The sequence below is a fragment of the Pezoporus wallicus genome, unplaced genomic scaffold (assembly GCF_028554395.1).
Source record: "Pezoporus wallicus isolate ANWC-B61680 ecotype Strahan unplaced genomic scaffold, APGP_CSIRO_Pwel_v1 contig_5958, whole genome shotgun sequence".
NCBI lineage: Eukaryota > Metazoa > Chordata > Aves > Psittaciformes > Psittacidae > Pezoporus > Pezoporus wallicus.
The window spans coordinates 1,017,567-1,043,508 of record NW_026638491.1 but is presented as its reverse complement, the minus strand read 5'-3'; the positions used below and the strand labels follow the sequence as shown (position 1 = coordinate 1,043,508).

Sequence of the window (25,942 nt, the reverse complement as noted above, 5' to 3'; positions counted from 1 at the left end):
TTGAATGCTGGCACAGGTTGCCCACAGCAGTCATGGAGTCTTTGTCCCTGGAGATACACAAAACCTGTCTGGTCATGGCCTTCTGTAACCTGTCCTAGCTACCCCTGCCTTAAGTAAAGTGGTTGGAATAGGTGACCTCCAGAGGTGCCTTCCAACTTCAATAATTCTGTGGCTCTGTGATAAACAATGCAGATTATAGGAGATATAGTCTGGCCAGGAGTTTCGCTAAACCACAATTTCCCTAAGGCTTTTGTTCATTGAAGTGTTTGAGTTTCCACTTAGATTTTCATTACCAGATTTACAGTGTCCATACACAACATTCATGGGGGTTTATTAGCATGAAGTAATGTTTTCCTGCTGGAGCACCAAAGTGGAAAGATATAAGAGATTCTAAGTGTTTCCAGCATATTGATTTTCCTGGACACTACCTTTACCACCTGACTGCTATCCAGATCTGAATTACTGGCTAAACAGATGTGGACATAGCACCACAGACATGTGATCACAGGACAATTATAACCATCATATGGTCTAACCTGGCACCTCTGGAAGTTGCAGATAGTTCCTTTTCAGCAACCTGTTAAAGCTCTTTGGCCAGGCTGAGGAGTTGTGGAAGGCATCTACAATTTGCTCTTCCAATAAAGAAACCTTGTCTCCATGGCCTGCTCACCTGTCCTTGCTTATGGTGGCAGAACTGAAGGGGAAAGATATTTGTATAGTCCCTGCTTTCCTGAGCCAGCTGGGGTTCATTGCAACAACAGTAGGCCATGGCTGGTACGCATTTTGTACTGATGATCTGATTTGTGACAGTAAATGTAAGACAGAACTTACACTTCCGAAGAAAAAGAACTGTATCTGGCTGAGTTTCAGTGTGTGTCCGTGAACTACATTTCCTATTCTATTTTTCTGTTGGTAAAATATCAGAATATCTTTTCTGTAGGAGGCAAGGTGATCCTGGAACTGACTTGAAAACTGCCTACTAATTATTGATTAATGACTCACTAGGTATTTTCTGCTATCTGCTACAAATATAGGTGCTAGAGTATCTCATGAGAGAATATATTACGTGGTTTTAGAAAGTATGAATTCTCTCTGATTTAGCTAAATGCACAGAATATTAAACATGGATTATCTATGATTAAATCCACAGTAAAGAAATACAAATATATTTGTAAAAATGCTAAAACGCAAGTGTTTGGTACCGTGTATCTGGCTTATCGAAGTCTGTTAAAAAAATCATGTCTGTGAACAGAGAATGGTCCAATCATTTGAGCACAAGACGGGGATCTAGAAGTTTATATCTTCTAACTCATGTTTCCATAGATGTGGGACAAGAGGAGTGATTTGGGCATCTGCCAGTCCAGAACAGTTTGAGTTTTCCATAGGTCCCATGTGAGATAGGTCAGCCTCATGTGATTCTACCTGATAACCTAGGACGTTTAATATAACACTATAAAGTTATATATAGTTAGGTATCTCAATCATTCCTTAATCTCCCTTTTCCATGGTTTAATTATCTGTAAAATGGAAAGATTGCATTTTTTTGTACCCAATTAGCATCTCTATTGTAGTGGATGAATGAATGAGTTGGAAAGACCCTGAAGTTGCAAGGCACTAGCAAGAATATGTTGTAAGTATTTATGTGAGAAAATATGGTGAGTCTAGTCCTTTACTCTTCTATGAGCAAATTAGTATTTTTATAGGGGCAATGGCACCAGAATGAGTGGGATACAGTAGTGAAGACCTTTGAGAAATTCTGCCCACTGAAGCAAATCAACCACAATAGATTTGCTCCACCAAGTGGAGAGAGAATACAAAAAAGTAAGAAACCAAAACATGTTCCTGTGTTGAGTTTCATGCTTGTTGCAGCAAGTCCTTTGCCTGAGACAGGCAGACCTGATAGTGAAGAAAGTAGGAGATATTTGAATCTACAGGAAAAAAGAATATGTTTGTTTTCAGCAGTAATTTTTGATGAAAGTGAATTTTTGAGGAAGTGCATTTAATAGCCTGAACTGTTCATTGAATGACATACTGGTTTGGGTTGGAAGGGACCTGAAAGCTTATCCAGTTCCAACCCCCTGTCACAGGCAGGGACACCTTCCACTAGATCAGGCTGCTCCAAGGCCTGTCCAGCCTGGCCTTGAGCACTGCCAGGGATGAGGCAGCCACAGCTTCTCTGGGCAACCTGTGCCAGTAGCTCACTACCCTCATAGTGAAGAACTTCTTTCTTATGTTGAACCTTAATCTTCCCTCTTTCATTTTAAATCCAGCAAGGCACTGTGGATCTGTACAAGGAGCTGTTCCTGTCTTCCAGCCGTCTTTCACATCTTTTCCTGTCCTCCAGCTGTGTTTTATATCCTTCCTGTCCTCCAGGGTCTGGGAACTTGATGGGTTGTATCTTTTTGCCTAGCTTTTTCATTCCTTAATGCAACACTGTTTTCTCCAGTCAGAGCAAATTCACATTCAAAGAAATTTAGTATTTGTCCCTATGCTTATAGTTCTGTCCATCAGAAAACATCTGGAACTTGTCCTTTTGAACAAAATACAAGGAATAATCCATAAATGTGTATGAAAAGTTCATCTACACTCTCTCAAGCTCTCATCCCTACTTCAAGTCATGTTCATGTGTTGGCCCACCTCCAGCTAAATGAAGGCTTAATTTAAAAATTGGCTAAAAATCACTTGAATCACAGCAGAAAGTGGAAGTAGAAAGTGTAGACAATGATAGCAGAATATCTGACTTTCCTCCCTTATGTTATACTGTAATTATGCCTTCTCTACTCTTGCTTTCTGTCCTTCAGTGCTGGAACATTACCTGTCACATTCCGGTGCCTTGAAGAAAATCTAGGCATTGATAAGCGTGTAACAAGGTTTGTTCTTCCGGTTGGAGCAACTATTAACATGGATGGAACTGCCCTTTATGAAGCTGTGGCTGCAATCTTCATAGCACAGATGAATGGAATTGAGCTGGATGGAGGCCAGATAGTTACTGTGAGGTCAGTTCAAAATACTCGTAGGCTTTGTCTCCACAGACTGTAAAATGTGAAGCTTTGGGCTGGACGTCTTCTCAGTAGCTGTGATATTCACTTTGAAATCCATGGATTTCTAATAATATATGCAAAGGAATGTCATATACATAGGTCCTGGCTCTCTGGTGACACGCTTCTTCTATCATCTGCAAGCTTAGTCCATGCTGGTGGTGTTCTACAGAGTCTTGCAGTTGACGATACAATGGGAAATACTTAATTCTCTCTCCAGTGCAGTGCCTTTTTTAGTGCAGAGGAATGCTACAAGTGATAAATGGGGCATTAACATTCTAGACTGTATCTGTTTATATCCAGTCAAAGGAAAAAGTATACCTAAAAATGTACCCATATATTTATGTTTGCCTGTACTTTTACTGTGACTTTGGTGAACAGCAAACAAACTGGCTGAGAATAGCCCAGTCTGAGGTTGAGAATGTCTGCAGTGTGGTCTGGATACTCCCAGCAAGTGCTAGTTCTAGTCTTTTTTGTATCGAATTGTCATATCTAAGTCAGCTGAATATCTGAAAGGACAAAGGAATGTAACCATTGAAAATGGATAAATCATAGAATCATAGAATCGTTAGGGTTGGAAAGGACCTTAAGATCATCTAGTTCCAACCCCCCCTGCCGTGGGCAGGAACACCTTACGCTAAATCATATCACCCAAGGCCTCTTCCAACCTGGTCTTGAACACTGCCAGGGATGGAGCATTCACAACCTCCCTGGGCAACCCATTCCAGTGCCTCACCACCCTAACAGGAAAGAATTTCTTGAAGACTGTTTACTGTAATGCAATTTTAAGACCTATTAGGTAGAGTGACTAATAAAAAACAATGGCAAAGTTATGACTGCTACAGCTAAAGTTAATTTACTGTGGAAAACTTGATGAAGACACCAGGCCTAACGTTTTGAATAGTTACAAGGGAAACCACAAGTAAAAGCTGCCAAGTTTGTCTTCTTCCTGCAGTTTTCACCCACCCACCTTTCTTTTATTAAAGAACACTAAAGAAACTATTTAACACTAAAGAAACTCCTACAAAGGTATGTCTAATTCCATGTTTCTTGCACAGCTGTATTAGTTCCACATTTTCCTTTTTTTTTCACTTCTTACCCCAACCCCTGAAATAGTAAAGCCAAGGTTTGTGAAGGGTTCTGGGCTTCTTCTAATGAAGGCAGATGTGAGGCCTGTGTGTTATGTATTTGTTGCTAAGACTGAAAACAGTCATTTCAGAGTTGCCACATATCAAGCTAAATTAGACTATAGAAATTCAAGTCAGGAATCGGCTGTTGTCCAGGAAATTTGGTAGGCTTGAGCCCAAGTTACTTCTCTTCATAGAATCCTGGAATGGTTTGGGTTGGAAGGGACCTTAGAGCTCATCCAGTTCCAATCCCATGCCATGGGCAGGGACACTTTCCACTAGACCAGGTTGCTCAAAGCCCTGTCCAACCTTGCCTTGAACACTGCCAGGGATGGGGCAGCCACAGCTTCTCTGGGCAACCTGTGCCAGGGCCTCAACACCCTCCTCTGAGGGACTGACCTGTTAGCTCTTCCTGATCAACCATTTCAAGGCTGGTGTAGCCAGCTTTGGGACTCATATTTACTGAGCAGGTGGCAACTTTGGGCTAACTGTAAGAAAACAATTGGTTCTCCTCTTTATGCTCTATACCGTTTTTGCTACAACAGTATCACAATAGCTGTCTCTTGAGGTGGAAATACAAATGAATGAAAGGTTGTTATGTTTTTTCTGTCAAATCCAGTCTGTGGTACTGAGGATATTCACATCACCCAGACACAGACTCACAAAGACTTAACTAGCCTTTAAACTAGTCCTAGGTACTTCATATTTGTCATGTAGATCCTCTGATTTCCTCTCCTTTGGGAGAGGATGACACTGGAAATGGTAGCTAAGCCAGCATGGTTAGACCTTAACAGAGGTCTAAAGGCCTTCATTCCACTGCAGGTCTTTAAGTGCTGCTGTGGGACAGCAAAAGCAATCCCTTACCAGTTCAAGCTGGAAGTGCCGGAGGAGCTGGCACCATCTGTGAAGCCTGACCACCGAGCAAACTATCCTGCCTGTATATCTGCTGGACCTACCCAGGTGTTCAGTAGGCCAGGCTGTACTCTAACCCAGACACCTGAGAAACACACCACAACCTGGATTGTCTGGGTCAGCCCCAGCCTTCTGTCAGGCAAAAGATTTGAATATCATAACCAACTTACAGAGTTCAACCTCAGACAACTCTCTTACAAGTCTCAGAATAAACCCCATAGATCTGGCCTTCCCAAATAAATATTTTCTGAGAAATAGAAGCATGAAAACTGGGGCCTGACATTACCATGGTCTCTCATATAGTCATTAGTTTTTGGGGGAACTCATTAAAAATAAGAGCTTCCTAATGATCACATAAGCATGCAATGAAAGTTTATATTCCTCTTCCTGCTACCCACATTTGATTTTTGTTTTTGCAGTTTGACTGCCACCCTTGCAAGTGTTGGAGCTGCCAGTATTCCCAGCGCGGGACTTGTCACTATGCTGCTGATCCTTACTGCAGTGGGTCTCCCTACCCAGGACATCAGTTTGCTTGTTGCTGTTGACTGGCTTTTGTAAGTTATGATGACTCTACTGCTTGAAGCAGAAAAAGTAGTGAAGTAATGCTTATCCATAGCACTTTTCAGCTGTAATTCTTATAAAACAATAAGATTCTTCTCTACAGTTAAAGCAAAGGAGAAAATAGGCTATTTGATGACATGAAAAGCAGCTTCTCAGCTGGTGCAAATTGTTTCAGATTGCTACCAAAGTCAGTTTCTATGAGACAAGGATCTTCTTGTAAGACCCTTGGGCTCATGCTTACGTATTTTCTTCTTCCTAATGATGCCTCTCCATCACAGACATAGCTCAAGAGCAGTTTTCCAAACTTTGCTTTCATATTTCTGTTTCTTATAGCTGTGGTCTAAAAACACGGACGAATGCTGAAAATGCAGGTTCCATCAGGATGTTGTCAGGAAGTTACAGGGTGATTTGGGCATTTGTAGAATCAAATATTTCCGTAGGAATTTTTTTATTTTTTTTTACATAAGAGGTTAAATACTTTTAAAAAGAAACTGTTCTCGAGCAGGATATAAACCAAAGACAAGTAAGAAAGAAAACTGAAAGAGAGAGGTCGTTTCCTAATTTGATTTTACTGACACATCCCTCAAACTGGAAAGACTGACTTTCATTTTCAGAGATGTGAGGCTGAAGTCCTTCAGTGTCATTCCAGGTCCTCTGAGAGTTTCCCAAGGCTTTTGTTCTTCCATAGTTCAATACAGAAGCAGTAAATGTAGAGCATACGCCAAGCCACAAGATTTCCCACGTTGTCATTTGGCAACCTGGATGTCTTTCTGTCATCTGTGCAGAGCTGACAGGACATAGTAGTCCTTCAAGTTGTATCAGCCTCTAGAGGCTTTTATATTGTTCTGTACTGCTGCAGCACAGTATATTCTGGTCAACAGCCATCTTGCCCTAATACTCTTTTATGCAGTAAAGACAGATGTTTCTGTTGTGCCAGCTGTGGTGCCTGGAAGGGGAGATGTAAGTACTATGTACTATTTGTGCATTTCCTCCTGCACCAGTAGCCTCAGCTGCCAACCTGTGATAGCTTCCAGTCCAAGATACACTACTAAAATTATGCAAGAAGGAATAGCAGAGTTGAGAATGTGAAGGTAAAATAGAAAATTAATTTTCTGTCATCTCTTCGATGTAGCAAGAAGAATTTAAGATCCTGATCAATTCTCTGACTTGGTTTTTGGAGCTACTTCTGTACTCTGTTATTACCTATTTGTCACTAAGAGTTAAGAATAGCACAAAGCTCCAATTCTGCTTCAGGGAAAAATGAAAGAGGAGTTTACTGCTTGGGAAGAGAGAGGGAAAAGATGACTTACATATTTTATATATAACTGAATATCAAGATATCATGACTCAGAATGGTGAAATGAGGAAGGGTTCAGCAGTCAGAGTACAGCTGGCATAGGGAAAAATGTGATATTCTGTGACTATATTTATGAGGTCATAGTTGAAAATGGGAAAGTGGCATAGGTATCTGCAGCTGGGAGTAGGAGGTGCACACTCACTTTAAATATATGTTTCACGGGCTCTCAAAGTTAAGGATAAATAGGTAGGTTTCTGCAGCTGGTAGGAGGATGTGCAAAAGGAGCATGTGACTTGTTTGGTTTTTTTAGGGAAATGTCATTTAAAAATATTTCTGGAGACTGAGAAGCTCTGCCCACACTAGCAAACCTCAGAGATGTAAGTTTACCAGCAGTCCTGATCCACTAGTAGGTGTTGCATTTCAGGCTCAGCTTCAGCAGCATTGTTACCACTGACTCATCTAACCCTCATAGAATTATAGAATGGTCTGGGTTGGAAGGGACCTTAAAGCTCATCCAGTTGCAACCCCCCTGCCACGGGCAGGGGCACCTTCCGCTAGACCAGGTTGCTCCAAGCCCCGTCCAACCTGGTCTTGACCACTTCCAGGGATGGGGCAGCCACAGCTTCTCTGGGCAACCTGTGCCAGCACCTCACCACTCTCACAGTAAAGAGCTTCCTCTGGATATCTCATCTCAGTCTCCCCTCTGAAAGTTCAAAGCCATTCCCCCTTGTCTTGTCACTACAGGCCCTTGTCAAAGCCCCTCTCCAGATTTCTTGTCAACCCCTTTAGGCACTGGAAGCTGCTCTAAGGTCTCCCCTTAAAGAGCCTTCTCTTCTCCAGGATGAACAAGCCCAGCTCTCTCAGCCTGTCTCCAGAGCAGAGCTGCTCCAGCCCTTAGAGCATCTTCATGGTCTCCTCTGGACTTGCTCCAACAGCTCCACATCCCTCTTGTGTTGTTGCTCCACAGCTGGATGCAGGACTGCAGTGCAGGTCCCACCAAATTGGAGTAGAGGGGGAGAATCCACTCCCTCGTGCTGCTGATCACGCTGCTGGTGATACAGCCCAGGACAAGGCTGTGGAGCTGCAGCAGTGATGAATCTTAAGTATAGGAAGAATCTTTCAGCACAAATGGTTGGTCCTTCTGACCTAATGATTGGCAGTGCAATTGCAGCATGATTTATAACTGAAAGGTGTAGGGAAAAAGGAAAAGATATGAAAAAGGAGATCACAGGTTCTGTGTCATGCCACTAGTGCTCCGAAGTCAAGACAGAGTTTGTTGGTGAATGTGTTGTGCCAATTAGCATATGTTCAACAGCTAATAGTTTTATTTTCCATCTTCTAATGATTGTGTGGTAGCCACAATAATCTAATGAGATACGGAAAACAATGTTACTGACTTCCCTATGTTAAGAAAAGGCAAGCCAACTTTTGAGCAAGCTTTTGGGCACATAAACCAGACCTAAAATAATCTGAAGTGAAAGGGTATAAAAAGATATTTTCTATACTTACAAACATTGTCTTCTTTCAGTTCTGTAGATATCAGATAACATTACAGCAGTATTTCTAACAGAATGTAGAAGAGAAACTTACCAATTTCAGCCACTTTTCTGGAACTAGTGTGCAAATGCAAACAGCCACGTAGAAATCTTATATAACATTTGAGTTCCAGATAATGAAAGCTTTTAAAAAATGTCCTATTCTATGAGTTTTTTCAATATTTCTGATGAAAGAAAACGTCAGAACATCAAGTGATTTTACAGTGCTACCATCACCTGAAACTGTGGTCTTACCAAAACCAATTTTGCATGATTTGGTCATGGTGTAACACAAAGCTGACTATTGATTGTCCTTAAACTTGGCATTCTGTCCTTCAAATTTGAGCCAAAAAGTTTTCGTATCAATTTCTCTCAAGTCACTCCAATATCTGGGGGTTAAGTTGCTCAACCTTTCCCCTTCCCATGCATACATGCACAGTGTGAGCTCTTTCACCAGGCAAGTTTCCCAAGATTTCACAATTCTCATAGTTTCTCAGTTTAAAACTAAGCATCACACAGCAGTGACTTTTGATAGGGCTGTAAAGACATGCCAAAAGCTGGAATAAAACCAGCTTCTTTTGCTCTAGCCAGAAGTTGGCTACTTTCCAGCTGTAAGACTGACAAGCTCAGAAAACATCATAGCACAAACTCAGATACAGTGGGATTTTGCAGTGAGGAGAGGAATTAGAGAAAATGGGCTTGAATGGCTGATCCACTGTTTAAACCTTCATTCGGTATCTCAGAAATAGACTGCTTGACTTCTGACTGTTCCTTAGCTTAGATCTAAATTCAGAATATTCAGAAACAGTTGACATGTGGATGTTATAGACAGGGCCTTGTATGAATTGAATTAAACTATAGAAAACAGGAGCTCTTTCCTACAATCAGAAGTAAGGCAAGTTAAACATGCCACCTGGTCTTTGAATTAGCTGAGATTTTATCTCTTTGCTAAAATCTAGTAAGGTTAATTTACTGGGTTTTCAAGCTTTTCAGGAACAGGAGTAACTTTTTTGCATACTAGCATGCTGTATAGGCACTATAACATTAGTAACAAGGTAGCTTGATTCAGTTCTCATTTTTATCTCTTTCTTCTACGTTGTTAAGCTTCCAGTTCTTCTGATTTATGCCAGTTTAAGGAAATTGGGTATTAAATCTTACCGAGATTTAAACATTATTCCAAAACACATTCTTACCAGATACTGAGTTGGCTTTTGAGAGAGAACTTTGACTTTCAGTCCCATTCTTTCTCTCAGAAGCTACTATGGACAATGCAGATGTAGCTATGTTGAAGCAAGTCATTTACTAGACTACAACTTTCCTATATTGACTTTGTTTACAGTGTTCCAGCATAACTGGAATTAGCTGGTTGGGCTTTTTTAACAGAAGAGTACATACAATCTTCTTTGTTCTTCTTAGGGTGTTCTTTGGCCCCTAAAGAGGTCAATGACACTTTGCTATTGATGCCTGACAGCCAGGACTTTGTCCTTTCTGTTCTGTAAGGAACTTATGTGCTTTCCTTCACAAAGTATGGCATGTTCTGTAGAGTGGGCAGCTTGTAGCACTGAACCACTTGGCTAGTAGTACATGCATAGGGGCTGGAGCATCTCCTCAAATGACCCTTTTAGAATTTGTATCATGCTTCAGTTATATATTCTGTTCACCTTAGTTTTTTTGACATCCTGTACTATCCCTCAATCATGTGGCATCTGTGAGTCCTTTCAACATTTAACGCCATGCATACAAAACCAAATATTAAGCAAGTTTTCTTTTTGTGGAACTGTATTGCTAGGTTCAGTATATTTAGAATCATAGAATAGTTAGGGTTGGAAAGGACCTTAAGATCATCTAGTTCCAACCCACCTGACATGGGCACGGACACCTTATGCGAAATCATATCACCCAAGGCCTCGTCCAACCTGGTCTTGAACACTGCCAGGGATGGAGCATTCACAACCTCCCTGGGCAACCCATTCCAGTGCCTCACCACCCTAACAGGAAAGAATTTCCTCCTTATATCCAATCTAGACTTCCCCTGTTTAAGTTTGAACCCATTACCCCTTGTCCTGTCACTACAGTCTCTAATGAAGAGTCCCTCTCCAGCATCCCTATAGCCCCCCTTCAGATACTGGAAGGCTGCTATGAGGTCTCCACGCAGCCTTCTCTTCTCCAGGCTGAACAGCCCCAACTTCCTCAGCCTGTCTTCGTATGGGAGGTGCTCCAGTCCCCTGATCATCCTCGTGGCCCTCCTCTGGACTTGTTCCAACAGTTCCATGTCCTTATTATGTTGAGGACACCAGAACTGCACACAATACTCCAGGTGAGGTCTCACAAGAGCAGAGTAGAGGGGCAGGATCGCCTCCTTCGACCTGCTGGTCACGCTCCTTTTGATGCAGCCCAGGATACGGTTGGCTTTCTGGGCTGCAAGCGCACACTGCCAGCCCATGTTCATTTTCTCATCAACCAACACCCCCAAGTCCTTCTCCACAGGGCTGCTCTGAATCTCTTCTCTGCCCAACCTGGAGCTGTGCCTGGGATTGCTCCAACCCAGGTGTAGGACCTTGCACTTGTCATGGTTAAACCTCATAAGGTTGGCATCAGCCCACCTCACAAGGGTGTCAAGGTCCCTCTGGATGGCATTCCTTCCCTCCAGCGTATCAACCGAACCACACAGCTTGGGGTCTTCAGCAAACTTGCTGAGGGCGCACTCAATCCCACTGTCCATGTCAGCGACGAAGATGTTAAACAAGACCGGTCCCAACACCGATCCCTGAGGGACACCACTCGTTACTGGTCTCCAGCTGGACATTGAGCCATTGACCACAACTCTCTGTGTGCAGCCATCCAGCCAGGTCTTTATCCACCGAGTGGTCCATCCATCAAATTGATGTCGCTCCAATTTAGAGACAAGGATGTCGTGTGGGACAGTGTCAGATGCTTTACACAAGTCCAGGTAGATGACATCAACTGCTCTACCCCTGTCCATCAGTTCTGTAGCCCCCTCAGAGAAGGCCACCAAATTGGTCAGGCAGGATTTCCCCTTAGTGAAGCCATGCTGGCTGTCACCAAGCACCTTGTTGATTTTCATGTGCCTTAGCATGCCTTCCAGGAGAATCTGCTCCAAGATTTCACCAGGCACAGAGGTGAGACTGACTGGTCTGTAATTCCCCATGTCATCCATTTTCCCCTTCTTGAAAATGGGGGTTATATTTCCCTTTTTCCAGTCATTGGGAACTTCACCTGACTGCCATGATTTTTCAAATATGACGGACAGTGGCTTAGCAGCTTCATTCACCAGCTCCTTCAGGACCCGCGGGTGGATCTCATCAGGACCCATGGACTTGTGCACGTTCAGATTTTTAAGATGTTCTCAAACCAGTTCCTCTCCTACAGTGGGCACAAGGTCTTCATTCTCACAGTCCCTGCGTCTGCCTTCCAAGACTTGGGTGGTGCAGCCAGAGACTTTGCCAGTGAAGACTGAGGCAAAGAAGTCATTCAGAACCTCAGCCTTCTCCAAATCCTGTGTAGTCAGTTCTCCTGAGAGCTTCCTGAGGGGGCCTACATTCTCCCTAGTCTGTTTTTGATTTGCTACGTACGTAGAATCCCTTCCTGTTATCTTTAATACCTCTAGCTAAGTTTAATTCTAACTGAGCCTTAGCTTTCCTAACCTGGTCCCTAGCTTCTCGGACAATATCCCTGTACTCTTCCCATGCCACCTGTCCTTGCTTCCACCTTTTATAAGCCTCTTTTTTCCTTCAAATTTTCCTCAGGAGCTCCTTATCCATCCAAGGAGGTCTCCTGGCCCTCCTGCTGCACTTCCTTCTGGTTGGGATGCAACACTCCTGAGCTTGCAGCAGGTGATCCTTGAATATCAACCAACATTCTTGGGCCCCTCTGCCCTCTAGGGCTGTATCCCATGGAACCTTCCGAAGCAGGTTCCTGAAGAGGCCAAAGTCTGCTCTTTTGAAGTCCAGGGCAGTGAGCTTGCTGCATGCTCTTCTCACTGTCATGAGGATCTCAAATTCGAGCATCTCGTGATCGCTGCATCCAAGGCTGCCCTGGAGAGTCACATTTCTAACGAGCCTTTCCCTGTTGGTGAGCATGAGGTCAAGCATGGCACCTCTCCTTGTCGGCTCCTCTATTATTTGCAGAAGGAAGTTGTCTTCTACACAATCGAGGAACCTCCTGGATTGCTTGTGCCGGGCCGTACTGTCCTTCCAACAGATGTCTGAGTGGTTGAAGTCCCCCATGAGGACAAGGGCCTGCGAGCGTGAGGCTTTTCCTATCTGTCTATGGAGTGCTTCATCCGCAGGTTCTCCTTGATCAGGCGGTCTGTAACAGATGCCCACAGTAATGTCTCCCATAGCTATATTCCCTTTAACCCTGACCCACAAACTCTCTGTGGACTGCTCACCTATCCCCAGACAGAGTTCCATACTCTCCAGCCTATCCCTAACGTAAAGGGCAACTCCCCCTCCCCGCCTGCCTGGCCTGTCTTTTCTAAAGAGCCTGAAACCTTCCATTCCAACACTCCAGTTGTAGGAGCCATCCCACCATGTTTCTGTGATCCCTATTATATCATACCCCCATAGATGTGCCCACATCTCTAATTCCTCTTGTTTGTTCCCCATGCTACAGGCATTTGTATAGAGGCATCTGAGCCGAGCTCCAAATGAAGCCGGCTCATTGGCTGGAGCAGCTGGGTATCTCTACATTGCTCCAAGCATTTATTATAGGTTCTGGCAACTGACTGGGTGTGTTGGAATGGAATGATGCCCCCCTCCCCCAACACATCTAGTTTAAAGCCTCCTTGACCAGTCTGGCAAGCCTCCTACCAAAACTGCTCTTTAGAGCAGCTCCATCAGCCCCCAGTAGACCTGGCCTACAAGCTTGGGTCCTGTGTTCAGGACACCCAAATCCCTGACTATGACACCACCCTTTTAACCAGTTATTAACCTGGCCAATCCTCCTAGCTTTTTTTAGGTCCTCCCCTGTACCCTGGAGAATTGATGAAAAGACCACCTGAGCTCCAGAGCCCCTAACCACCTCCCCCAGGGCTCTGTAGTCCTTCTTTATGTTCCCCAGGCTACTGCTATCTATATCCCTAGCACCCACATGTATCACCAGGAGTGGGTAATAGCCCGTGGGACTTACTAGAGCAGGCAGCCTCTCTGCCACATCCCTGATCCGTGTCCCCGGTAGGCAACACACCTCCCTTGAGACGGGGTCTGGCCGGCAGACGAGTGCTTCTGTCCCTTTCAGTGTAGAGTCCCCTACTACTACGACCCGCCGCGTTTTCCTAGCAGCACCAGTAGAGATCTTTAGCAGTGCATCAGCCGGCTGTTTCTGGCTCGAGTGCGTTTCCTCATTAGCCCCCTGCAGGACAGCAAAGCGGTTCTGCGTGGGGACAGGGGATTTAGGGGGAAGCCCCTCGCTTTTGGTTGTCCTTTTCCTTCTTTTTTTTCTTGTGGGTTTTTTTTTTTTTTGTCACTAATTCCCAGCTTCCCAGGTTAATGGCCTCCTTCTTTCATGAGGTAGAGGTGAAGCTCGAGGCCCCTGCACAGTTTGGGCCGGGAGCAAGCATTCCTGCTTCCTCTCAGCTTCCCTGACATCTCGCAGTCTATTAACAGCATCCCGCAGCTCAGCCCCTGCTGCAGGAGGACCTCCACCAGGGAGCACCGAGTGCAGCCCTGCCCATTGTGCACCCTTCACTCACCAGACCAGTGCAGGCCCTCTCTGCACCCCGAGCTCTGCCCTGCAGCCTCCCCTCTCACCGGCTCTGTCTGGGTGCCTACGCTGCCACCGCCGGGACAGCCAGAGCAGAGCTCCCGGACCGGGCCCTGGTCACACGACGAGTGCTCACCACCCCGCCCTCCTGCCCGCACAAACTGCCTCACCGCACTCCTGCTCGCCCGCGCTCCCTGGGGCAGGTTTTCTCCCAGTCAGCGCTGGTGCCGCTGCTTCAGGCTCCGCCCCGTGTGAGTCAGCTGCTCGCTCTCGTCAGCTGAGCTGCCGGCTCCTGGGCAGGTCCTGTCGAGGACTTGAGGCTCCCTCGGTGGCTCTTGTCTCTCAGAGCTGAGGCTCCTGGACGCTGATCTCTCTCCCGCTCCGGTGTTGATTGTCTTAACTCAAAATTACACTCAAAAATTCATCTTCTCCTCTTCTGCCGCTCTGACCAGGTTTAAAGCATCCTTCACAGGCATGGAACAGAAGTGGTTCACACATTTCATCTGTGTGAAGCCAAACTAGAAGGATGATTTCCTCCTATGGGTTGTTGGTTTGTTTGGTTTTGGGGAGAGTTATTGGAGGAGTTTTTTCCTCCGAGGTATTCTTTTGATGACAAAAACATATAAAAGAGCTGTTTCAACTAAGATATTATACCATGAACTTCAAACACATAAGCATGATAATGTAGAGAGGGAAAGGAGAAACTTAAAAGGAAATGCAGTTCCACAGCTGGCAAAAGCAGTTTTACAGATACTGAGAGAAAGAATGTTAAAAAGGGCTCAAAATCTTGTATGGCCATAAACAGGCATGTGTAACTAATGTTTTTCAGTTTGGGTGTTATATATTTTGGTCTTTTCCCTTGGTGTTCTACAGGAAAATGAGATGTCACACAAATCTAATACCAAAAATATTAGAAAGGGTGTTTACTAATTAGTCACTGTCTTGGGAAATGAGGTCCTAAATTCTGGGTTTTCTGACACTGGCAAATGTCCACACTGTTCAACCTGCCATTTGTGTAAATGAGTCTTTGTGGATATACTTGTGAGAATTAATCAGTGTAATCACTTCCCTGACCTATTTGAAAAAGCTAGACATAGTTGTTGGAGTAGTTTTAGTAGTTGCAGTAGCTCAAAATTCAGTCAGAAGGTTTTTAGGAGTCTTGTTTAGTTCAGATATGAAGAGGCAAATTAGATTGTAAATGATTTCAATATGTGCAATACATGGTCAGTAGGAAAGATAGCAGGAGCCCATAGTCCTGCAGTGCTCCGTAGGATCTTCATTTTTTGCAGAATTTGGGGCAGGTTTGGGGCAGAATTGTGAGATCAGGGAGAATCCACAGCAATGGGTTCACTGCTGACAGATTGAGCCGCACTCTAAAAAGAAGACAGGAGAAAGATGGTATGTCTGTCCAATGGCATCCTGTATAGGAAGTGCCAACAAATATATCTCTTTGTAATGAAGCTTGGGAACCTCTGTTGTCATCCTCCTACAACAAAGGGGACTAGTTACTTGTCACAGGCTCATCATTTTGTAGGCCACTTTGGTCATCTCATATGCCAAGGTCTGGCATATGGTAGTGTGAGTGGGCATGGTGCCACGCTACCAGATGACCATCTGCAAAGATGGTGCCGGGAGAGGAGCTTTGATGGCCTGAGCTTCATGGAGATATTTCAGGCATTTTTTAACCTGTAGTTGGTTCACTGAGAATAAAGGGAGAGGCCATTTGTTAATCTGTCCCAGAAATGAGAACACTTTGATGAAGTCTTCAGGGTCCAAAATCCTTTCCCCTTGTCTACATTAATTTCAGTGCTCTGATAAGTTCTCATTAAACCGAGGGCAGTGATGTGAGCCTGGCAGCCTGACATTGAAAACTTCAGCTCCAGAAGCTGGAGAAATTTGTCAAGCACAACTCTGCAGTTTGGCTGTGTCCCTAGCACAAGTTCTTTGCCAAAATCCATGAGTATGAGCAGCTGGGACATGGGAGTTTGCACATCCTCCATCTGAAAAAGTCCCCTGAGAAAACAGGCTTCAAAAACTCCCATCTTTCTCTTCTAAAGATGCCTTGAACTTCCTGGAATAAATACAGTAACTGTAACATGAACAGGGCTGCCATGCCCTACTTTTTCTTCCTTTCATGCTATTCAGTCTCTGCCTTTTGCTTCTTTTGTAGGGACCGGATGAGAACGTCAGTCAATGTAGTGGGGGATTCTTTTGGTGCTGGCATTGTCTACCACCTTTCCAAGGCAGAACTTGACAACATTGATTCCCACCATAAAGGTCATGAAGACATTGAAATGACCAAGACTCAGTCAATCTATGACGACATGAAAAATCATAGGGAAAACAACTCAAACCAATGTGTTTTTGCAGCTCACAACTCAGTCATAGTAGATGAGTGCAAGGTACCTTTCACATTTATGGATATTGAGACATGTATATAGCACTGCATGCTTTATCTTATTTTTTTAACCTGCATGTATTTTTCAAATTGTTCTGCAAATAACAATGTGACAACAAGGTCCATGAACTCGACATTTTGAATGAATTTGAGCAGTTTAAAAGATGGTTTTTGCACTCTTCTTAAAAGTTGTTGTTTGAGGGGAAAAAATCATGTACATTGTTTACATATCAAAAGGCAAGATGCAACGTATTATGGAATATGCCAACACACAGAGAATATGGCATCACCTTCTATGGACATTTACTTAATTTTCTATGGCAACAGAGAACTTAATTGCCAACCCAAATGAAGGATAGCTGCAATTCAGATACAGGTGTTTGCATTTGCTGACTGCCTTGATGATATGCTATTCAGAGATGGACATGTTGAATGCACTTTAGCGTCAGAATGCTCCTGCACTCCTACAGCATGCTTACACTTTGCTTTCATCATCATTCCTGAGTCATTAAGTCACAAATGTTGTATTCTCTCTCTAATCCTTGCTGTAACTAACATGGATTACTAGTAGTAATAATAACATCTTGATCAGAGGAAAGTGAGCTTGAGAAACCCCACCAGTTGAATGAGAAAACAACTGGGGAGGTTAGTGGTTTAAAATTTACGAAGCACCCACCATTAGGACAGGACAGTTTAAAATCAAGAGAGTTTTTGAAAAGGGGGAGAAAGAGAGTAGAAAAAAGTGGAAATTCTGACTTCATAGGTTTTTTTTTTTCCTATTATTTATTGATACCTTGATCTGGTCCTGTACACTGTCTTCAATGTGGTGAATTTGCCAGTGAACCTACCTCAGCCATTTATTCAGACAGATTCTCTTGTGTCTTCCAATTGCCACAACTGAGCCAGTATCTAACTATAAATGCCTACACTAAGTCCATTAGAAGATCACCATAGGTATTGGAAACGTAATTCCTGTTCTATCACTTTGACCTGTCTCCAACCTGGATGGAAATATTTTTCAGAATATTTTTTCCTAATGCTTACTTTGAGATAATATCAGGCCAAACCTGAATATTCATGGGGAAATTTAATACTGAATTCAGGACATAAATCCCTTTCATCTTATCCTTATTTTTTCCCCTGAATCTTCTGAGTTTTTAATAAAATTAGTTTTTAAAATTAAAACAAACATTTTGATCTGATATGGCTCTCCCTTCCTCGTCACCCACTCTTTTTCCATGAGAAAAATAAAACGAAGAAAAAGAATTTTGAAATGGAAAGAGAATACATGATACAAAAACTTAAAAAATAATGTCCACAAAAGAGAAAAGGGCACAAAAGAGAAAAATTTGAAGGAAAAAAGAAACTCACTGAAAAGAAAGATCTCATTTGATTAAAGATTTTTTTCATTAAAATAAGCATGCATACACACACTTTTTGGATAATGTCTTTTGGAACTTTTGGAAAACTGTTTTTTGGTGAAATAGACTATGCTAACTTCAGTGAGTTTAATACAAATTGAGCTATTCTACCTGAATCAGGTTCATGGAACTGAATACAGATAATTTTATCTCCTTCCACTCAGATTTGCACAGAGATAAAAGTAAGCTAGAAAGTAGTAGCCTGTTGATGCAATACTTGCTGCACTTTCTTTCCTCCTTCAGTTTCTCATTTCCATCATTTCCATCAGTTGAGGTAGTAGCTTACCTCAAAAACTTGAATTAATGGTGTGGTAGGTCATCCTCCTAAGCACACCCTTTAATTAAAATTTAGGACCAGTGATTTATTACCTGAAGGTATTTGTCCTTTTTCATTGTTTTAGATTTGCTCTGAGTGTGGTATCTTTTGCACTTTAAAACTCATGAAAAGAGCCAGGGTTTACTGGATTGGGCACAAGACTGACTTTCAGGAGATCATTAGTCTTGTCTGTGTGTCTGTCTGCAAACTGCCAAAAGCATGTGATGTTATGGTCTACTTTATAAGCTATGAGTAGAATATATGCTGGCATTTGCAAAGCATTTGGATCATGTTGGAGAGGTCACAGCTCCCAAGGGTTAAAGGAGCAAAGGCAACAGAGTGTAGGATTTGGTGCTTCAAAACAGCCAGCTGTTAAATCTGAAGGGACATCTCTTCATCCTGTCAAATGCACTGGTGGGTTGAAAAGCTTACTGCAACTCTGGTCAGAATTTGGGAAAGCTAATCTACTAGCATGCCGTTTCTATTTACTTTCTGTAATATATTCCACGTATAACTCTAGTAGTTTATAATTTTGCATGGTCAATGTATATTATTAATAAGTAGTTTATATGGGGGTAGAGTGGTTGTTATTGCACGATATTTTTGTATTTTTTTATTACCATATTTCACATGACTCTATGTGATTTTCATTTCTGAATAAGCTGTTCATTCCTGTATTTGCATGCTCCCCCCCTTTCAATTATATAAGAAAAGCTTGACTTTGCTTCAAAAATCAGTGCATTTTGTCATGTTTCCATGTCCCCATGCTTCCATGCATCCAGTTTATCCAGCATGGGGAATTTCAGCTCTGTCTTTAAGTTTTCATTTGAAGCTGAGGATGTTAACTTACAAAGGTAAGTTAGGAAAGAGTGAGCCATCCATTTGGAATTAAATGAAAGGTTCTTTCACAGTTATAAAGATCTAGATCACTTTTGTAAAACTAAATTGACGTTTTAGCTTATTAGAATTTTTAAAGCCATTTGGCTGGATCTGTCTTTCTTGAAGCATGGATTTATTTGTAGTCATTTCTGGGACATATTGGCCAGTGTATACTGTAAGTTGGTAGATCACTATAGGTTTTCTACCATACTTAAAACCTAAAAAAAATGGCGGATATCTTCACAGCAAGAGTGATGTTTTGCTGTATTTTGGGTGAGACAAGCATAGCATTACTCTGAATTTGTGGCCTGACTACATGTAAAATCTTTCATTACATTGTTAGAAAGAATGGTATGATGAACAGTGCTTTTACAACATATCTTTTCCTGAATTTCTTTAAAGGTGACATAATTATAGGTGAGTTTCTATGATTATTCTGGCCTTGAGTATTTTTCATGTCCCTGCATCAGCTATTCTGCTTTGCTAACAAATTCCACTGAAAAAAATATGGATTTCTACCTTAAAAAAAAAAAAGGAAAAAATTGATCTGTTTTTGAAATAATCTAGAGAAAACTAAAGGAGATAGCAAGGTGTAGAATCTGAAGCACTTATTGAAAAAAAAAAAAGCAAAACAAACAAAAAAACCACACCAAAACCAAAAACCAAACAAATTCTTACAGCAAAGGCTAAGAAAATGTGGAACTTCTTTCCTACTACTAATGTTTTCTAGTCAGTGTGATAAATGAACAGGAGTTTCACTCTTTGGGAGTATTGTGAATTCTGAATAAATACATTTTACATATCTAATAAGTCATGGTGTATGTAATTACTGTAAATATCGTGATCTTCCATGTAAAACTCATGACTTGTCAAAGTGCCTTGGCTTTTAAGTCAGTTGTTGATGATAATTACTTGCAGGTAACACTGGCAACCAATGGCAAATCTGCAGACTTCAGTATTGTCGAAGAAGAGCCTTGGAAGCGTGAAAACTGAAGGAAGAGATTTCTAGCTCCATCTTTAATAAGCCCTGAAGCTGTCTTCTGACAAAAGATACCATGAACCAAGAAGATTTCTCTTTTTTTTTTTCTATTTAACATCTACAGTTTCAGCTTACTTAATTTCTTAACTGAAACTTAGGAAAGATCTCATCAGGTCATTGTAGTGTCTTTGCCAAGCAATGATCCATAACCATCTGTCTCCCTTGGGTTACTGTTTGGATGATGCAGCTGGAGAACACTCCATGCAATGCAATGTGCTCTCACCCGCCTCCCCTTTCATTCAAGACACGGAGAATGTCAATGCTGCAAAATGGGAAGATCAAAGTGCCAGTACAGTTCACTATAGGGACTCAGGGTCACACATACAGGAGAAACATAACACCACATAAGCCTTCAAGTGTTTTGGTGACTCTTGTGGCATACCTGATCTATTTAGCACAGTATGGCTAAAATATCTTTTGAAAATCTTCATAAAGATTTCTGTTTGTTTTAATAACAACAAGCACTGTATTTTTATGTCTAGTTGTACTTTAAACTGAACCTAGATCCAGGGGCAAGATTAGTGTATAGAAGTCAGTAAAGTATCACAGACATTTTGTTAGATCTGTATAGCTAATACTTAGCATCAAGACAAGACCTTAGATTTGTATGTGCACGTGATGGTTTTTTTTTATCAGCTGTCCCAGGGCAGGTGCAGCCTTTATTTTATGATGGGGCTGTGCTGCCTTTTGACCACAATGCATCATGCAATACAAGGCAGTATTATTGGAGGGGTAGTAGTTCCTTTACTAAATCTATGCCTGATGTACAAAATCCAGAATACCATGGGCTCAGTTATTCCATTTTTAATCAAAGCAGGTAGCACCTTACTATTCAGCCTACTCCACTGATGTCAGAGGGATTCCTCATGTGGACAGGACTAGTCAAGTAAGGTACTACTAAGACTGCTCGTGGATGTCATGATTGGGTGCTTGATAATGAGCTATAAGCAAATTCTGGATCCATTACTCTAAGAAACTGGGAGGTTTTGAATGTGATCATCAGTGACATCTAGGATGAATTGAAAGCCATCTTTCAAATATATGTCGTATTTCAGAGAATGGCTAAATCCTGAATTCATTGCTAAGGCAAATTCCATATGTGTTTAATAGAATTTGGCCAGAGTTAGGACTGAATGAAGAATAAAGCAGAATTTCAGGATTAGTCCAGTACACTGAATAGACATCTCTCTCTTTTTCAGAGTAACAGTTCATGTAACTCTCTAATGTCAGAGAAATGTTTTTAGAGCACACGGCATTTGAATTAACGAGGTGGTGTTTGTCAGCATAGTATAGCTGATTCATCTGGTCAGAAGAAATTACAGTCACAATAATCACCCTGTGAAATGTTTTTAAAGGTGCTTGTTAATACTCAGCAATTTTTAGACACTGATGAATGCCATTACACTATGTTCTATAGCAAAGCTGAGCCATGTGGCCTTGGGGGGCTCCACCCACAGAACAAGTTTTTGTGCAGTTTTGGGGAAAGCTCTCAGAGGTTCTCAAAAAGAATCAAAACATGAGCGTGAACTTAAAAATGGTAGAAAACACAGTTGAAACGTTTACGGAAATAGGCCATTCAGTGTCTATGCTCAGACCTGTCATGGGTTTAAACAGGAATAATATCTTTAACTGTAGAGCGGTATTTGGCTATGTAGAAGCTATTAAAATATAAACATAATATGCTTTTTGCTCATCTGCATTCATATAAGTATCCCCAAAAATGCACACAGACCTTAGCCAGCCCAGGCTACTCGTATGATTGATTAATGATGTGCAAGATCAAGTCCATTTCCAGAGTATCCCTCATTTAAGCACTTGTTGTTGTGAAGTATTTTTCTTGCCATTGTATTTTGTCCTCATCTGCATGGCAGAGGTACAATCCTAAGCAAAATGGCCTATATAATTTCACAAATATTGAACCACTGTGAATTCTCTAGGTCTTCAACACGCATTAGATGTGGAGACCTTTTCCAGGGGCCTCCTGAAGCATCTTAAGCTTTTTCTTTTTTTTTTTTTTTGTGAGGGATAAAATTGTAGGATATTCAGAGAACTGGTAGGCAGGTTGCCTTCTCATTTCTGCACTCCTTAGTATTGGCATATCCAGAGTTAACCTATAGAGCTGGATGCTGCTGCTTCTCACAATTTGCATTAAAAGACATTTTTACTATTGTGTTATGTGCCAGAAATGTGCCTGGGATGGTGCGTAGGTGCTCTAAAATGTTACCTACTCTGAGGGTGCTGGCTCACATCAAGTGAAATTTGCTGTGGCTTGAGTCATAGTTATATTCAAGAATAACACACAGTGTTTACTCCGGTTTATATCCAGTATTCTTGAGAGGTTTCACAGCACGGCTTCCCATTAAGAGATGAGTTTCCATCCTCTTCACTGAAGCAGTTTCTTAGGAGCAGTGACTCTGATTTCTTGCCTTGCAAGTAGCTTTAGAAAACTGGCCCATATACTTTTAGCTGTCATTTGAAACTGTTTAGCAGTTGGAAACAAACAGGAATGCCAGCAACATGTGACTCGGCAGCTCCACAAAATTGCATATGAAGAAAGACTTAGAATATGCTTACACTTATCCACTTGGGACAGATTGTCCTTTGAAGAACGCTTCTTTGGATGGAGACTAGGGGAGGAAGTCACGATATTAGAGAGACCCCACCCACATAAGGGAGAATAAATCTGGGTCTTTTGATAGGACTAGAATAGCTGACTGTGATTTTAAAATAGTAACTCTGTAGATACAGGAACTCAGGGATGTTTCAAAAGATAATTGTGATGGTATTTCTCTATTTAAATGTGGATGTGGGAGAATAAGAAATGTTGGTTTTGGTATACTCTTCTGCTTTTAGCCTGATGGAATGATTAATATAGTGTTACTCTGGTTCAGCACTGTATTTAACCATCAAAAAGCTATCCATTTCTCTGGGAAAATGTAACTCACTCTTGGCTTGCATTTCTTGATTTGCTCATTCCACAAGGGGCCGGGTTGCTACTTAACTAAACAAACAGAAAATAACACAGGGGCTGGCCACCTCAGCTAATACAAGGCTCACATTCCAGCAGACCATGCTGGTTACTGGCCAGTCTCTTTTTACCTTCGCTAGGAGTGTGGATGCACTAATTTGGATCTGGAAAACCTTTTGCATTTGTTCACAGTGCTAGCAAAGTTAAAGGAAAAGCACAGTGGATGGATAGTGACCTGTTTTCTGTGTAGTTCCTAAACAGATATACATTTCTTCGCACATTCGTCTCGTTTGCTGCTCTGCCCCCTTTCCTCCCCTCCCCTGTTGTCTGTGCAACTGCAATATCCTTTGCCCTTTGGCTTGCTGACAGCACACTGGCGTATGGATAAGTCTAGACTAGGCAAAGACTCAGTTAATTGCATGCTTAATTAAGTACATGCTTATGCATTTGCTGTCTGCATTTACTGCGGGAGCTAAGTTGGCATCTGTCCGCTGAAACTAAAGCACACTGAACATTGAAACTATGAAAGTGATGGAGCACTTTGTTCGTGAATTTATTTCTCCATTGCTTCCCTTAAAAGACAAAGGCTGCACCAGCATTGTAAGAAAGATGAAGACGCTTCAAATAGTTAAAGATAAGCCATTTGAACCATATTATGGGACGTGCTCTTTCCGTCTGAATTGGCATAGAAACTCGGTATGTCTTTGAAAAACTGTGTTTGTTGAAGTAAAACCTGTGTCTTCAATGCTCTTACTACATGAAAACCCCACTGAAATCTATGGGAGTCATGGGCTTCCAGGAAAGGTCAAGTCACTTCCTGGCTCCGTTAAGTTATAAGACATTTCACAATCCCATCCCAGGGAATAGTCTTTGTCTGCTATTTATAATCATGTTGATTATCACATCCAAAAGATTTCTGTCAAGATGCTGCTTTTTTGTCTAATTGTTTCTATGCTACAAGTCCAGCAATGAGTTTAAAACTCAGCACAAAAATAAAGGGTTTTTGCATTTCTTCCGGGAGATACAGTGGATCTCCGTTTCTTTCTCAAAGCACATGGAATTCCAAACTTTGTGCCACTTTAAAGAATATAGTATAGATTTCTGATTTGTTTTCCATCACTCCTAGACTCAAGTCTCCCAGCAATAGATACTCAGAAGAGCAGACTGCTTGTCGAGAAACTGCAGTGACAGTGTTTGAACAGATTTATTCTGACAACTGCCTGGATTTTCTTGTTTCCTTGCTTTTGCTTGTGTTGTTGCAGCCCCGTTGTGGCAACAAAGCAGCAATCGCACAAATCCCCCAAACCATAGGCAGTATTAAACCTCACCTCTGACATACACTTCTGCAATCGGCTTTATCTTTAGTACTGGGCTCAAAAAAATCCTTTTGTGGAAATATAAAGATGTAACTATCTCTCATTTCATGAAGTTCCATTATCTATTTTTATTGATGCATTTGAATTAATTTACAGAAGGATAAGGAAGGGCACTTTATAAAACTGTACTGTAATATTATCCTGTTATGAGCCAGAGGACTATCCTTGATTTTTTTACTGTTACTTCAAAGGCCACGTTTAAGGTATTTTTCATAGTAGTTATTATGATAGGTGTATAGTCCACTGGGACAATTCGCCTTGGCAATAATTCACCATATATGACTATGTAGAAACTCCTTTTCCTGCACTCTTGGGAAGATGAGTTATTTTCTTCCCTCCAATCATATTGATGACCTTTCTCCCCACATAGGCACTAGGGCTTGTCTCTCTGTGGTCCCCCAGACTGAGTACTGTCTGTACAATGGGTGTCTTCCTCATTTTTTCCTCCTGATCATGTTGGAAGTTAAATTGAAATCTGCTGCTATGAATGAGTCAAACCACTGCTGATGCCCAGGTGATGATAATTCTTTTACATCTTGTTTGAGCGAGCTCCCTGGCACAAGGCTCTGAGGAAACATCCCTTGCATGTGCCCACCTTTCCAGAGACATTTTCACCTGCCTGGGTGAGATCTAGTGACTTCAATGTGGGATTGACACAAATCTTAATGGAGAAGGTGTTTGTGCACTTGCAATTATGAGTTTTGTGGAAAACCCAGGCTTCAAACACTGAAAAAACGAGAACACGTGATTGAGCCACTGAACTACTAGTTCAGTCTCTACTAGTTCAGGATGGAGATAACCAACAGGCTAAGTAAGTGCAGGATTTGGGGAGGCAAAAAGACTTGCGAGATTTCTCATTTCACTCAAATTTGATCCCCTTTCACATCCAACTGCATCTGCTGTGGAGCTGATGCCAATCAATGCCAGAGTGTCCAATCCCTCTAGTATGAATCACCAAAATTTGGGAGTCCTTAAATTGTTATTAATGATGCTCTGTGGCACACAGCATTACATGAAGGGAAACCATTATAGGCAGCATCACACAACCTGGATTGTCAGGTGCCTGTATATTGCTTTGTACATAAATAGGATATTTCACAGGGATTTTTATATCATTCTTTTATATTTTTTTTTGTCCTACAGTTTTTCAAAGACTGGATGCAAACTGTGTTTACAAATTGATTTTGCAGTCAGTACTGTAGATTGTAGCATTTCCATTTTGATGTTTGTATGGGCTTGTGAGTTCATGAGGACTACAGGTTGACCTTCCTTCTTAAAGACAATTGCATACACTTCCATCCAACATATCTTGCTTCTTTCTTAAATATGTCACAATTCCTAGGATCTGGTG

At 41.9% G+C, this 25,942-nt stretch overlaps 1 protein-coding gene across 1 annotated transcript in view; it reads left to right on the top strand.

Annotated features, from left to right (window-relative positions):
- SLC1A2 (solute carrier family 1 member 2) overlaps nucleotides 1-20,802 on the top strand; it is a 79,905-nt gene extending 59,103 nt beyond the window's left edge. Inside the window, exons 8-11 of the mRNA XM_057410936.1 lie at nucleotides 2,802-2,996; nucleotides 5,497-5,631; nucleotides 16,365-16,596; nucleotides 20,127-20,802. Coding sequence (XP_057266919.1) covers nucleotides 2,802-2,996; nucleotides 5,497-5,631; nucleotides 16,365-16,596; nucleotides 20,127-20,201 — 637 coding nt within the window. The 3' untranslated portion in view covers nucleotides 20,202-20,802. The remainder of the gene's footprint in view (nucleotides 1-2,801; nucleotides 2,997-5,496; nucleotides 5,632-16,364; nucleotides 16,597-20,126) is intronic.
- The last annotated feature ends 5,140 nt before the right edge of the window (nucleotides 20,803-25,942 follow it).